General features: G+C 48.3%; 1 protein-coding gene across 10 annotated transcripts in view; it reads right to left on the bottom strand.

The window, feature by feature from the left end:
- Positions 1 to 228: 228 nt before the first annotated feature.
- Positions 229 to 15,840, bottom strand: part of TANC2 (tetratricopeptide repeat, ankyrin repeat and coiled-coil containing 2) — a 352,068-nt gene continuing 336,456 nt past the window's right edge. For 8 of the 10 annotated variants that reach the window (XM_073883063.1, XM_073883069.1, XM_073883068.1 and 5 more), the window contains 6 exons: positions 15,705 to 15,837; positions 15,119 to 15,148; positions 14,207 to 14,298; positions 11,974 to 12,120; positions 9,448 to 9,548; positions 229 to 7,846 (listed from right to left, as the gene is read on the bottom strand). In XM_073883063.1, the coding sequence (XP_073739164.1) occupies positions 5,902 to 7,846; positions 9,448 to 9,548; positions 11,974 to 12,120; positions 14,207 to 14,298; positions 15,119 to 15,148; positions 15,705 to 15,837 (2,448 nt within the window). In that variant the 3' untranslated portion in view covers positions 229 to 5,901. The remainder of the gene's footprint in view (positions 7,847 to 9,447; positions 9,549 to 11,973; positions 12,121 to 14,206; positions 14,299 to 15,118; positions 15,149 to 15,704; positions 15,838 to 15,840) is intronic. The other 2 variants (XM_025890285.2, XM_073883066.1) reach the window with 1 other exon arrangement.

The raw sequence follows: 15,840 nt of genomic DNA on the forward strand, positions 1-15,840 counted from the left end.
CCAAGGAGGCGCTCGGTCACCTCACTGAATGAACACAAGCCCCAAGGGGTGACTGTGCATGTCCCACAAGAGACCAGACAAATCACCAGGAATTTGGCCTCCACCTTAACCTGCTGAAGCGGTTCCTGGGGGAGGCCTCAGTGAGGTTCCCCCCCCCCGCCCCGCCCAGCATGGCAGGGGCCTCGGGGAGGGCGCAGTACCGGAAGGAGAAAGCACCACCACACTGCGTTTTTCCAAGTGTTACCCTTTATAAATAAGTACATTTGCTTTCATACATACAGTTCATTGTACGGATGGCGCTCTGTACACATGGGCAGGAAAATGCATTCATTTAACTTTTCACATCTATCTCACACAGCTCACATGTACAGACAATACAACTGCTCAAGCAAGTACAGCAAAGGAAAAGGTCTTTCCTTATACACAGGGGACTAGATGCCTCTGTCGGGTGTGGGCCATCCCCACTGCACGAGTTCACAACTGTGTGGTGTTCAATATATCAGGAGAGAGAACAAACATGCATTGGATAATATACTGTACAGAGAAAGTCCTTTACATCTGAGTCATAGAAAACCTAAAGGAAAACTAAGTGCATTAAAGCTTTTTCCAGCAAGTGTCTTGAAAGGACAGCAAAGAGGAGGAATCAAAATCATATTAGTACAAATCACTCTTTAATTGTAGACTGTACATGTCTGTACTAATTAAAATCATCTTGGATTTGGAGGAGACAGAACAGAGATGGAGATGCTGTGCTAAATGGAGAGGAGACCATGCCTGAGGACGGCACCTGCCCTGAGCCTGATGAGGAACTGGCCCCACTCAGCAGGAATCAGCCAAAGGAGAAAACAAAAACAAAAACAAACTGGAGCAGGAAGTGTAACTTACAGGATTTCCAAAATAACCTGTGAATGAAGGAGAGATCTGGAGCCGGCATTTCTTTTTTTTTTTTTTTCCCAGTAAGCTGGTACACAATAAGGCAGGTACATTCAAGTACTGAATTTCCAGAATTAACGGTCTGTCTGGTTCCAGGGACTGGAGGGATTGAGTGGAGTCCCCCTAACCAGGTGTTCTGGTTAGTGATTAGGCAAAAGAAAAATCCAGCCAGCAAGTGCTACAAAAACAAAGCAGCTAGGCTCCTTCCTTTCCAAAGAGTAGGTCTGTCTGAAAAACGAGAGTGATGCTGGCCTGCGTCTACATGCGTTCAGCTAAAACCTGGCAGGTCAGCTTCGTGGAGATTACCAGAGTCAGCAGGAAGATATGAGATGATATGGGTGAGGAAACATGAAAGTAACACTTGATTTTTGGTGTCCAATTACGCATTCATTTGGTACTGACTTTTCAAAGCTCTGACCGTGGCCATCGCGTGGCCACAAGCATCTCAGGGCGGTTCAGCAGCTGTGAGGCATTGGACACCGAAATGCAGGTTACCAACACTTCAGCCCTTCAGTGGTCTGTGTTATAAACGGAGTTGATGAAGACCCAGTGATTATTCAAGTAGCTCTGCACAGTGGCTCTACCGTTCCCATTGTGCTTGTGTCCAGGCCCCCAGCCAGCCACCTTTTCTGGGGAGCAGCCAGAGCTGAGTTCAAGGCATTGCATGGTGAAGGTTTCCATGACACGTCTTTGTAGGTAGCTCTTACCCCTAAGCCCTTTGTTCATTGTTAGTCCTGGTAGATGGTCAGTCTGGAATTCCTAGAGGAAAAGGAGAAAAAGCCACACCTCCCAATGCGCACGCGACGGGGCCGCATGGGCCTCGGTGTGGAAGCAGCAGCAGGCTGCCTTTGCAGGTTGGCTTCTTGAGAAGTGGGCAGCCCAAGGACAGACAGACAGGGGTGGGAGAGGCTGGGACAGGGAGGGGGGAACACCCCCCACCCCCCGGGGGGGGGAGCCTGTTCCATTTGGTGGCAAAGATTCAGTGAGCAACTGGTTTTGTCCAAGGCATTTCTGCAGTAGAAAAATAATGATTTTTGAATCAAACCAGCCAACCGTGACATCTCTGAAGTTATAAAAGTTGGAAGCCAAGAGGAACTGAGAGGGAGGCTCATGGGGAGTAAAGGAGGCTTCCTCATACCCACCCATCCACCAGAGCAAGGGAATTCTACTCAGTTCTCCCAGCCTCTGCCTGGCTGAAGGTCCAAAGCGGGTAGTGTTCAAAGAGCTTATCGTGCCACAGCGGGCACAGATACATGAAGACCCCCTCCGCAGGCCTCTGCCCCCTCCTTCCTGAACCTTCTGGACCTGCCTGCTGACCTGGGAGCGGCTCCTCCAGGGGGCCGGGCTGCCGTTCTTTGCCACCAGACAAGCCTGGTGCAGAGCCACAGTGACACCTAGTGGTAGAGTATGGTTGAAGCAAGGTGACGTCCACATAACCCACCGTATAGGACTAAAATCTAAGGAAAATACTTATGGATATTAAATTAGATACTGGTTAATTTTTCTATTGGGTACATCTCTGGAATATAAAAATACCAATATTTAGAGAGGGGTTCATAAACTACTATACAATATAAGGACCGAGAATACCTTTCTCTAGGCTGTTCTGTTTACAATAATTTAGGAAAAGTGTTTAATAATCCAGGCTTAACTAAATTAGCAAACTTGTATCTCTGGACAACGACCTGGGGTACTGTACATGATTCTAATTAGTGGAATTTTCCTGAGCCTTCGAGTTTAAGTTAAACACATCTAGAAGGAGGGGCACATGGGAGAGGAACAAGAAGGGTTTGTGCTCTATTAACTTGGGGCTTTAATAGTGCACGTCTGCAACCCGGACGAGATACAACAGCAGATACAAAATGGTCTCCATTTTGTCCGTGCCAAATTCTCATGTTACACAGGTTTTCCCTTTACTTTGTAAATAAACATTAATTTTTAATTGTTAATTGTGTGCCTTACTGATCCAGTAAATAAAGTAACCATGTCTCAGGAGTCCCTAAGAAAATTGCTGGAAAAGCACTTTAAAATCACTGCAAATATTTTTTGTATTTAAAAATTCTTAATCTTTTTGATGCTTATATACAAGTTATTTTTTGTGCTATAAATGTTGTGATCCACTGCTTGATTTCTTTCCTTTTTTTCCTTGAAAGATACACTAAAAGACAAGAGCGGTTTTGCTATTTTCTAATGAAGACATTACGCACACTTAAATATCCAGTATTTATCAGAGTTACAAATTCAAACAGTAAAGTGCACCCATTTATAGACATGATGTGATGGGAACCCATTAGTGCAAGAATTCTGGGTGAACGAAACGTACAATTTGGTGAGAAACCTAGAGGCTGAGGTTTGTTACCACTGTCTCCATTTCAGGGTGATGTGAACTGGGTGAGTGGAACTTACCAGGTTCATTTGAAAAACTTCCCCCACCGGAAGCCAGACATCGATTCAGCAAGTGTTGCCGGGGGAGAGGGCATCTCGGAGATGCGGTAAGACGAGCCCATGGCAGTGAAGTAGCGCAACAGGGCACAGGCAGTCTGCCTACAAGGAAAAACGGTCTCCCGCCCCCAGGAAGGTCCAGTTGGCATTTTCTAGTCACACTCAACTGGCGCCCAGTAGTAATATTCACTCCCTCTTACAATGGCTAACAAAGAGTTGCATTTTGACTGTTTTAAGTGTTTTGCCCAATAAGGCATAGACCCTAAATTTCCGGTTTGTCCAGGAAAACCATGAGAGACCCTGGGGACAAGCGACCTCTGGGGCGAGTCTGTGAAACGCAGAACCCGCTTGCTCTCCGAGAGAGCAGAGTACAGGTTGCATGTGTGGCGTTCCAAATAAGCAGGGGCACTTCTCTGACAGACGTAGATGTTCTTCAAGAATGTAGCAGCAGCTCCTCAGTGAGGTGCTCAGGAAGGGAGGAGAAGCAAAGGGCCCCGTGGGGCTGAGACCTGGACAAAGAAGAAGCCGGGCTCCTGGCTGTGGGCTGGTGCTACAGCTGGACATTCCATCTTCTCGGTAAGAGAAAGAGAGGGAGAAGGGAAAGGACAAGATGCCGGTGCCCACCCTGGGCTAGCTGAGTAGGACACAGGCCCTAGGCATCAGAGAGAGTGGGAAGGGTCTGGGTCTTGAGCTGGCCCAGCTGTCTGCTTCTAGCACAGAGAGACAAGTCCTGGCCTCTTTCAAGCTTGGGGGCAGAGGGGTCTGTCTACTTGGGAGACTCCAAATTAGTAGAGAAATGTTTCTGATCTCAGCTTCATGCTCCCTATATCTTAGTGATACTTTCAGAGGACACTTACTATTACAAACAGGTCTGGTCACATCTGGATTTTTAGGGCAGGAAACTGCCCTTCCAATAGCCCTTTACTAACAGGAGCAGAAGGATTCCTAGTAACAGAGAACAGATTCTCTTTTGCTCAGTTTCTTAAGTTTTCAGAGCTGACGTGCAGTCAGTACCAGGCCCGTGCTAAGGCTTTGGTTTCAGTGTTCTTACTGTCCATCTCGTGCTGGCCTCAGTCACGCAAAGGACAGGTCAGCAAACGACCACAAGACACGGAAGGGTGCAGGCTAACCAGATCAGAAGATCTGCTGTCTCACGTGCTCCCACCCAGGGCTGAAAGGGGTCTGTCTTCTCCATGAAACACTTTGCAGTGTCTGGTTTTCAAAGATCGCTCCCCAAACACTCCTACCTCGAAAAAGGAAAAGAAGAAACAATTCCTAGAGTAATAGATTACAGAACTATAGATCTCGAAAGAGAATCAGATGACGTCTGGCACAGGGTACAATGGCCCTGGGTGCAAACTTCAGGAATAAAGTCTTACGGTCCGGAGAGAATTCAGTTTGCTTCTCAAGAGAACCAGTTTCTTCACTATACCACGTAGGCTGAAGAAAGGAGGGCCGGGAGGACACAAACCTGGCTCTGGGTGCAGAGCCAGCTAACAGGGCCAGTGTACCAGTCAAACCTCGGCAAGAGTTTGCTTTTGTGGAATATGATGCTCAGTGATTATCTCAGGACCTATAAAGCAGATTTCTCCAAGACAAAGATGTTCTCTAGCCTTTCACTGAGAATCCAGAACAGTCTTTCTTCCTCGGTCTCTCTTTCTTTATATTTATGTATTTCCCCCCTCCCCCCACCACCCATGGAAAATGAGTAGATTTTTAATAGTTGTTGGCTAAAAACCTAAAGAATACCTCTCAGTGGATTATTTAAGAATATCCATGATTCTCATCCGATTTCCTTTGCTGAGTGAAATATTTAAAGGGCTGGTTGTTCTCTAAATATTCATAAAACACTTCTTGGAAAATCAATGTAGTGACATTTCAAATAATTATGTATATATATTTTTTCTTCCAATTTAATAGACCCATTTCTTCTCTTTTTCCTTGATCCTTTTGCCCCCGTAGGAAGACCAGCAATAACCTACACGCACGTTCTAGACCTGATGACTGCAGGGAGCTGGCAGTCCAGGGGAGGAGACCATGGCACAAGAATGCACTGGGGCTGGCTATTTGGATAACACTGGATAAGAATGCAAAGGCAAAGGGGCATCATACTCTTTCTAAAGTTCCTAGAAGAAAACAAACGAGAACACCTTATTTTTGTAAAAAAGGAGAAAGACATTCACACAACAAGAACATCAGTGAAAGCGATTGTCTCCTGGAAAAAGCTGACCAGTGTGTCTGATCTCCCTGGGTTAAAGCACACGGCACAACAATCTCCTCGTTGGCGTCGGAAGAGAGGGAGAGAGCATGTGGCGGGGGCACAGACGGGAGAAACTGAAGTCCTGGCTCGCTGGAGGCCAGCTTCCCGGTCGGCTGCATGCAAAGAACTCCAGCATGTGGGCTGCCACCTCTGAACACCACACAGAAACTACATGAGAAATTAAGCCAGGGAACTACCTCAGATATGGAAACCAAGCCTGAAAATGTGCAGTGAAAACATATGGGTCTCACTCCAACAAACGTCTTTTAAACATTAGACTCCACAAATGGTCTCTTTGGTTTGATAGGGGATGTCTGCCCTTGTCGAGAGTCCCGGGACAACTGCCTATACAGGTTGTCCTGGTATGCCTGAGCCACAGGGAGGGTCCGAGCCACCTTCACATCGGGGTATGAGGAGGCCTGGCCGACTCTCTCCAAGAGGTCTCCACGGGACCCGTTAGCCAGCATCCCATGGGGGCTGTAATAATCGTCCTCCAGCAAATGGCCATTCTGTGCATTGTTGGTTTTGTTATAAAAGGCAATGTTGCTGATGGATGATGGTGGACTGAAGGACTCAGGCTGAGGCAGGTTGCCTGGAGACGTGGGACTGAGAACGGTATCCACGGATGACACGGCCCAGGTCCGATTCTGCTGGTGAAGGTGGGGGTACTGTTGAGTCCGGGCTGTTTTATCTATGATCCCCATGAATGGTGTGGTCCTGGATCGGGTGGGCTCACTGGGGTAACCTCCCTGAGTGGGAGACACTGGTGACAGCTCGTCACATGACCTATCATACGCCGGTTTTAGTGGGATCTCCATTTGTTGAATCGAGGAAGATGGCCGGAAGGTAGGAGTGAGGTTGGAGGCTGATGAGATACTATTGCTAGATGGAGAGAAGCGGAGGCCCACGCTCTGGGAGTGTAGCAGTGGCCTGGGAGTTGGTGGATGGGGTTTGATTTCGTTCGGGTTGACACTAATAGGTCTTCTGATTAAATGTGACACATCAGGGGAACCTAGCTGGCTGGAGGAACGCTCCAGATCTAGTTTGGAGTGACAGACTGGGTAGTAGGATGCGGACTGACTACGTCCAATCTGTGGTGTCTGGCTGTATCTCATACCACCTCGATATGCTGAGGAAGGTCGCTGTGGAAGGTCTTCTTTGGTCAACCCTCCATGCTGACAGATGGCACCCGCACTCAGGCTAGCCTGGACATGCTGCACAGGTCTCCCATCCCCTACGATCCCCCCAATTGACCCTTGATAAACCAACCGGCTCTGACTTACTCCCATGTCTCCTTGTGAAGACTGGTATTTACTAGCCATCGAGTGGGCTACTTGGCCATAGGCCCCTGTAGAGATGACGGTGCTTGAATGAACTGCTGAGCTGGGCTGGTTGCTTCTCACAATCTGGGCCTTGGCAGGCTGTAGCCTGAGCCCTTGCTGGGGAACTGCCACAGGAAGCTGAGGCATCTGGTAGGGCCGCTGGGCCATTTTGGATAATGGAGATTTTGGTCTGCCAGGAAGCTGACTCACATTTGTTTCTTGCTGATAGCGCACGGGTGAGCCAGACTGGGATCTATAGACACTCATGCTTTCGGCTGGAGGGCTGGCCCGATACTGAGGGCCTCTTCGGAGAGGGGAAGGGGGAGGGCTTGGGTATTCCTTGCCCTGTCCTCCCACGGGCGGGGGGCTAAAGCGGTAAGACCCGCTCTGGTGGGCTGGGGAAGTGTGTGGCGGACTAGGCCTGTAATGAGAGTTCTGGTGAGTTGGAGAAAGAGCGGGTGAGGTGGACTGATAGCCCTGTCTGGTGGGAGAACCTACGGAACTACTGGAACGGAAGTCAAAAACCTGATGTGAGCCAAGTGGTGAGCTAGAGATGTAGGCGGAGTCCCGATGGGCTGGAGAGGCAGGCGGGCTCTGGATTATCGGGAGCCCCTGACTGGGCCGAGCCTCGGTCTGGAGGCCGATGGAGACGTTTTCGACTTCCTGTTCCAGGTACTCCTCCTCGAATATATCCTGTACAGAGTATATATCTTCGTGCTGTGGTTCGGGTTCCGTTTCTTCCGGGAGCGGAGGCTGAGGCGGCTGCTGAGGCGGCGGCTGCACCTGGCGGCACTCCTCCTCCACTCGCAGCAGGAGTCTCTGGATCTCACGGTTGTTTGGGCAGAGCTTGATGGCCTCGTTCAGATCCTCTAAGGCTGCTGCAAACTGTCTGCTTGACAAAATGTAAACACAGGAACTGGAGTGATTCTGAATCAACAGGAATCACCAAGAGCTGAGAACGCGGTCGCTACTGCAGAGAACTGGGGGGTAGCATCTGGGGGGTGGGGTGGGGTTGGTTTCGTTGGGTTTGTAAGGGAGGAAACAGGTAGGCTGTCATTCTGGAAGAGTCCAGAATGCTTCCTTAGCCTGTTTAGCCTCCATCTTCCTTCTGGCCTCTCTGGGATTAGCAGAGAAGTGGCCCCACTTTGTCAGTCCAGCCAGGCCCTTCAGGAAGATTCTCTTAGTGCCCAAATGCACACCAGGCAGTAGGAGGGTTGGGTGGGGTTGTCATTTACAGGGTCACTGTCAATTAGCTTAGGAACAAAACAGTAACTACAATATTTAAAAATCTTGCTGATCCGTCATAATTTTTTCTTTATATTCTTAATATTTTGGCTCCAAATTTCAGGCCTGTTCCGTCCCAGGCAAGAAGCCCGTCTTCTGCCCTTTGTTCCCCACTCTCGCCCCACAGCACTGTCGCTCCTCCGTTCAGCTACATCAGAGCTGGGCAGGGATTAGGCTCGCTGACTAGGCCACTCAGATTCTAATTTACAGATGAGGACACGAACTCTCAGAGATAGTCCAATCCTCTCTATTAATAATCGCCCAGGAAAGGGGCAACTGGCCTTGTGGGGAAGGAATTCTCTGGGGAAAAAGAGAATTTGACAGTCAAGCTTCTGTAAGGACTTTGTTCCCCCAGCTAGTTAAGACTAATGTTATCGCCACTGTCATCACTAGACTTAACCTGGGCTTGGATTTTCAGGACCATATCTTCCCCTGGCCTCAACAGTGAATGTGAAGCAGGTCTTTCCCAGGGAAGAGTTTGGGAGAAGGATGGGGCACCAGGCAGGAGGTATCAAGGACAGTGACAAGTTATCCAAAGATCAGTGATGGCAGGTTCTAGGTCCTTCTGGAGCCTTTCCTGCCCAATTTGGCCAAGCCACAGCAGATGGACACGGGGGATGGAGTTTCCGAGTTTCTCTCGGGCCCCCTCAGTCCCGGCAGCAAGGACCTCCTGTCTCCGTGAGGGTGTGGTGTGGCGGTAGTGGTGACCTGGGTGAGGAGGAGGGCCGACGCCGCCAGACTTGAGGAGAGCTCTGGAAGCTAAATAATCCAGGGGCCCCTTGGACGCCTACGGGACAAGAGGGGCCTGTGGCGTAAGTGACTCGTCCTACTTTTCCTTCTAAAAGGGCCCGGAGGATGTTCTGCTTAAGTGACCTCTTCTTAAGTCACCAGTGTCTCTTTATGCTGTCTGTTCTAGGGGTCAAAAAGTGAGTGAGAGATGGCAGGGGCTTCGTGGAAGAAGCGCCATTCTCCAGCAATGCGAAGGCATCTTCCTCCCAAAGTGAATGTTCTAGAGCTCCACAGCCCTGAGGATCTGCCAGTCTCAAGTGGAGTTCTGTGCTACGGGAGCCGTCCCCAAAGCGTGTCCCTCAAAGTCCTCAGGGATAGACACATTTGGGTACATATGCCCCAGGATGGCCTACATTGCCTTGGCCAGATTTTCGGAAAAGAGACCTCTTGCTCGTCACCCTCTCTCTCTCTCCTCACCTGCTGCTGCGTTTTGCCCTTGCTCTTGCATAGTAAGCTTCATAAGATTTCGGTTTCAGCTCCAGGGCCTTAGTAGCAAATTCCTCCGCCATTCCAAAATCCTGTCATTACAATAGGTGTGCAAATGAGTCATTGAAGAGATAGGAAAAATAGACAATTTGGGAATAAAACAGATTATACGTACATTTCTTTGACATTTATGGATGGAACACCTGGGATTCTCGACATGCCTGGCATGGCTCTAGCCATGTGGCCCAGACTAGAAGTTCCTTCTGCCTTTGCCCTGTGTGGCCCTGCAACAGGTCCTGGGAATTTATCTGCCCAGAAGCATTAAAATACTTTTAATGTGCCTTCCTTCTGCTTTTCTAATGAAGCTCCTTCCAGCCCAGAAGCCAAATGTGAACCCAACGCAGCTCCTGAAGTTGGAAACCTGACCCCTTGATACACATGCGTGTAGGAAGGCAAACACAGCCATGTGCCTCTCACGGGGCCTCAACCTACCCCCCAGCTTCCTGTCGCACCCACTATTCCTCTGCTTCCTAAGGGGTGAGTGAGGTCCAGCAGGATGAGGTCTGTGGGAAGGAGAGCTGCACTGACCATGGAGACTAGATGGGGTCGGGGCGCCAGATGGACTTGGGTTCAGTCCTTTGGTCGGCCACATAGCCCCTCAGAGGGGGTAGTGTGTTTTCTCATCCATACCTACTTCGCAGGTGGGATGAAGTGTGATGATGCATTTGAAAGCCCCAAACACCATTTCTGGCACATAGCAGATGCTTAGTAAATGGCCTTTTCCTTCTCTTAACTGGCTTCTTACTTAGGAAGCATTTAAAACGACAACAAAAATATAGTAAGAGAGGGCCCTGGCTGTGACTGGCGTTCGTGCGGTCACCTCATCTCTTGCTCACTGAGGCTCCCTGGAGGAGTGTGGTCTCATCTGTCCTCATCTGAGAACCCTGGGAACAGGGGCCTGGGGAACAAAGCCATGGTTTTAAAGATACCCCTCCATACTGAGCTAAAAGAAGAGTTCTTTCTCTTCTTTCATTCAATGTCAAAGCCTCAGGACGGCACAGTAACCTCTGGTGACGCGCGTGATTCCAGAGGCAGAACAAAGGCCTGGGGCACAGGTAGAAATCAAGGAAAAGTAACGAGCCATCTAAGACTGAAGAAGGCAGACCTCAGCTGCTTCATACAGTGCTGGTCACGGGAGCTGCCTGCTAACTGTTCTGAGCAAGTGTGGAGCTAGAGAGGGAGCATTCCATCTCACGGGAGGCATCATCTATCACTACTCTGTTTCCGATCTTATCTTTTAATGTTTTTCTTTTTCTTTTGGACAATCATCATTTCTGGCAAGATGAGAATGCTTTTAAGAAGTAGATTATTTGTTTAAGCAAAAGAGAAGGCAATGGGCTGGCACTGGCTCCGGAGTGTTGTCTCATCCTCAATGGCTGGTGCCCTGGGGGACCCTGGGTACCGCGGGTCTGGTTCTGTTCCACAGAAGAGCCTCACTGCCTTCCCCTGGGGCATCTCCTTCCCACGGGAACTGCTACCCTGGCCACATTCTCCTCAGCACCATGGGGCCACGCTGCCTCTTCGGGCCATAACTGTGTTCTCTGGGACATCCAGGCTCTTCTCACTGCCAGGGTTTAGATGGAGAATGCGAGGGTCGTACACACAACCTCTCTGGACTTGACAGTGGACCTCTTGCCCCTGCAGCTGAAATCTCACTTCCGCAAAGCTGAGCTCTCTACTCATCGGCATTCTTTTTTGGGGTGGATTGTTTTTAGCTCCTGAGGAACTGTGAGACCTCAGGCAGGGGGTTATCAGAGGTTCCTGACACGATCTCAGCTATTCCCAGTCTCTGAGAAAGGATTCTTGGCCTGGGAGCATCTGTGTGTCACGTGAGCAGTGGCTGAGGGCACCAGACAGTTTCTGTATGGCAGGCAAGAAGGACCAAGGACTACACGGCGGGTAACAGACGGCCAGGAAGAGTTCTAAGATTCCCTCTGGGACAAGAAGGGACATGGCATGCTGGAGTAAAAAGATGAGGAAAGGAGCAAAAAGTTCAAGATTAGCCTTTGAAATAAACCTTGAAGTCCATGGTCCTGAGTCCTCTCTCCAGCCCTTCCTTAAGTGACTAGGGGTCTACTAGAAAGGAAGGGAGTGACTACAATTCATATCTAATTGAAGCTAGAATTCTAGCGACCACCTGCTCTCACATTTTCCCAAAGACCAGAAAACTGACTTGGGGGTAGGAGACAATGATGATGGTATTCCAATCACTTTCAGTGTGAACTAAAAATTCAGAAAGCACCAAAAGTGCCCACAGCATTAACTTTTTCACAGATTAATATACGGATTGTGCTTAGACTTGATTTCTTTCAAATTGCAAATGTCAGTGCTCTGTGAAGGACAACCAAGTTCCAAATGGGGCCGAGAACGATTTTAGGGGCCTGGTAAGAGACAGTGAGTGATGTGGGCTGTCAGCTTCCAGGGCCGTAGAAAGCAGCTGGGAGGAGAGGGACTTACGTTCATTTTCCTGCGACATCGAGAGAGGTTGAGGAGGAGAGACACCTTTAGTTCCCGGAAGGTTTTCAAGTCCTCACCAAACCCTTCTCGAGGGAATTTCTTCAGGGCGTACTGGTAACGCTGGGCAGCCTCCTTCACTTTACCTTTCTAATGGGAGTACAAGATGGCAAAACACACAGTTGGTCTGCTGAGCAGCTGAGGAGGTCTGGCCCCGCTCCCTTCCTTCTCTCTGCAGTGATTATTAAGTTAGCCCTCCCAAACTCCAGCCTGGGGAGGAGGGCTGGCCCTGCTTGTGAGAGCAGAGGGTCCAGTCTTTTCAACAGGAAACTCACCTGGCAGGAAGGGCAAGGTTGAAGGGGATACCCAAGGCACAATCCAGAGAACCAATACCAGGAACCCCCAGCTTCCTGACCAGATTCCCAAGAGACTGATCTTGCTCATTTCAAAGGAGCTTTTTCTTGACCTGATCTCCTTGGGACACATATCATTTCCTAGTCCCAACCACTCCAGAGTTACTACTACTTCTTTACTTTTGGCTTGCCTGGAAAACTCTTCCATTTGATGCTCCTCCTTGCCAGTCCTCTAGAAGAGGTCATTCTCTTCCTCACAAAGGAGGTGGGAGCTAAAACGGTCTACCCGTTGCTTCCCTAATCTCAATGCATAAAATAGTATGTCAGTGTTCCCGTTTTTAGAAAAGCCTTGGGGTAGGGTGGTAGTAGAGAAGTTTAGAATTTGTGATCCATCTGTGTAGGAGAGCCTTTCCAAGATGAAGTAAATCTATGACCAATTTAGGGACTTGGTAACAGGGGCCCTGAACTTTCCTTACATTTTGTGTCTGAAAATCTATCAGCTAATAAATACATACATACACACATGAATAAATAAAAATAAAATAAAACAAATGAAAATCTATCAGCTGAGCTCAGCATGATGCAGGAGGCATCTCCCATTCATTTAGCTGATCTTAATCGGCTGTATTCCTTCTGTACAGCAACTCCACCAGAGAGTGCAATCTTTTCATTTTCTCTTCAGCACCTTTCATTAAGGAGAGATCTGGAGTCTACCAAGGTAGAATTCTGGGTGGGAACAGTAGTAGCTCTGCCTATTCTTATTAGGAGGTAGGACTCCTTGTGTTGGAATATGAGAAGCTATATTAGATTCTTGAGAGCAATGCTATCCCCAAGTCCATAAATAGGACACCTAGAGTTAATGAGGCCCTTCTTGGAAGTCATGTGAAATCCTGGCTGGGTCAGGACTCAAGTTTCCTAGAAGCCCAAGATTCCTAGATTATCATGACTTTCACACGGAGCATCCTTAGGAAACACAACTCTTCCCCCAGGAACTCAAAACATCCCTTACACAGGGGTGGGTGGGAGGTGGTAATAATGTGCTTCATAATCATTTCCCATCTTTGGGCCTCTGATATTTCAGTGAGGTTGGATTTATGTTTACCTTTAGGAGAAGAAGACGCTGCTAATCTTAACCAGATAACTGTGACATGTGATCGTCTTCTTCATTTTTTTTTTTTTTTTAAATTTAAGTAATCTCTACACCCAACATGGGGCTCTAACTCACAACCCTGAGATCAAGAGTTGCAAGCTCTTCTGACTGAGCCAGCCGGGTGCCGTGTCATGTAATGTTCTTTTGGGATTTCCTATAGGCCACAGCAGAGAGTCTGTGTTAGGATATTGGAGCCTTCAGCTTGAACTGTGACTACAAAAAGACTCCATACTTTTTCTGTTGTCATTCAGTGAGTGACTTTAAGAAAATCTTATAATTGCTATTTGTCTTGCTTTCCTTATCTTAGGGATGTTGACAAGCTATTATCACTACAGACTTTAAAATCTATATTTATATATTAAATATGAAAGCAAAGATCAATGTCTCTTTCTCAGACTAAAAAATAGCTGTACTACATAATTTTACTTTACTTGTCCCATGAGTTTCCAGGTCCCACTTAGCAGATTCCACGCAGAATCTAGGTAACTGCCTGTAAGTGACCAGATAAAATTAGGTCTTCAAGTTGATCAGCTGCAGGCTTATGTAGGTCACTCTTGCTCTCTTATTGGGAAATTAAAAACTCAGGATGGTCAACTTAGGAGCCCATCATTGAGGGATGGCATTCTCCCTTTGCCTCTAGAGCTGAGGATGAGACTGTCAAGACTTTAGGAGATTCTACAGGTAGAGAACAGTCAGTGGCTGCTTTGAGGAAACTGTTCCTTCCTCCCCTCACCTTATAAAACATGTCCCCCTCTTCCATCAGCTTGCTCAACAGGATGATCATGATGTCTGGTTTGGAGGTGGCCATCGCCCATGTGGCTGGACCTGTAGTGTACAGGATGCATGATGGGTAAAAAACTCAGACAATGTGAGGGTGGCAGGAAGCTAGGTGAAAAAAACATCCTGGGGGATTTCTGCTGAGAGAACAACTTGCTCCACAACAACTTCCTCATCGTTTAGACCTGGGAGTATCTTAGGGACTCCCACTGCCAAGAAGCTGCGCTGGATTTGTATTCACCTTAAAATAAGAACATCTGAACTGTCTGAGCCTGCGCCACAGGAGGGCAGCAAAGCCTGCCAACGTGTTGTATTTGGGCAGGCCATGGCTTAGTCCGGAGTTGTTTTAAATGAGGTTGGGAGAAAGAGTTTACATTCAATGTCACCAAGAGATTTAAAAAATCCAAAAAGGGCAGTTTATTTTAGAACCCGGGACTCAAAATCCCTAGCTGTTTAGTCTCTTAATTTAAAAATATGTCCTTTGCAGAAAGGGGAACCATTAAAGATTCTAAAGGCTCCCTTAATTTTAAGTAAGTATCAAATAGGCCTCCCTGGGATTTACTTCGAATGTCAAAAGACATGAAACAAGCCAACATGACTGAGGACTACTTTACCCACAAAGAGAAAGAAGAGGTTAAACTGATTAGTTTATAGACGCCTGAATTATTTACCAACTAAGCTTTTCAGGGTTAGTTATCAAAAGTTCAAGTTATTCTCTACAACAGTCGTTAAAAAAAATCTTCTTTTAAGGTGAAGTAAATTAAAAGATTAGAGGTGTAGGGAACTCATGCAGGCTAAATCAAAGAGGAGAAGGCAAAGCTGACCAAGCCATCAGACCACGCCTGATGCTGACAGCGGTGAAATATACCTCGTGGGCGACTCGGTAACGTCTGACAACCTTCAAAGAAAGGAGAAAACAAAAAGTTGTAGGAGAGGAAAAAAAAATGGATGAAGGTGAAAAAAAAAAAAAAAAAGAAGGAAAAGCAGCAGTGAGAGGCAGGCAGCAAAAAAGCCAGCATATCAGCCAACCCTCGCCTACAGGTCTGTGGGACGGGGGCGTGGATGGGACAGCAGCAGCAGGGACCGGAGAGTCTGAAGCACATACAGAGCAGGGGAAAGCAGAGGCTCATGGCAGTGCAGGGACCAAGGATGCTCACGGGTGGGGCTGGCACAGAGGCGTTGGCCCGAAGATGTGCTTAAGGTTAGAGCAGCCTCGTGGCTAAGGCGACCAGGGGCACGGCAGATAACCGGGTGATTCTGGCACAGAGCAGTGGCGACCATGGCTCAGAGGGTGCTTTCTCTGGGCCAAGAGCCTTTCCGTTCACTTGGACAACAACTGGGCCAGGGCAGAGGGGGAGCTATACACACTCACACCAAACACCCAGGGCAGCCAGACCACTGGACCAGTCTGGCCCCCGGGCACAGATGGCCAGGACCTTCTTCCTTTCCCCTACCTATCTTGGCTCCTTTCTTCAGAAGAGTGACAACAACAGAAGTGTTCCGGCACCCCACTGCTCTATCCAGAGGGCGCATTCCGCTGTAGTCGACATGCTCGATCATGGCCCCGTGATCCACCAGGAACTGGACCTA

Source organism: Callorhinus ursinus, unplaced genomic scaffold, assembly GCF_003265705.2.
Source record: "Callorhinus ursinus isolate GAN/ISIS: 27379988/994484 unplaced genomic scaffold, GSC_fseal_2.0 scaffold50, whole genome shotgun sequence".
In the NCBI taxonomy this organism is placed as follows: Eukaryota; Metazoa; Chordata; class Mammalia; order Carnivora; family Otariidae; genus Callorhinus; species Callorhinus ursinus.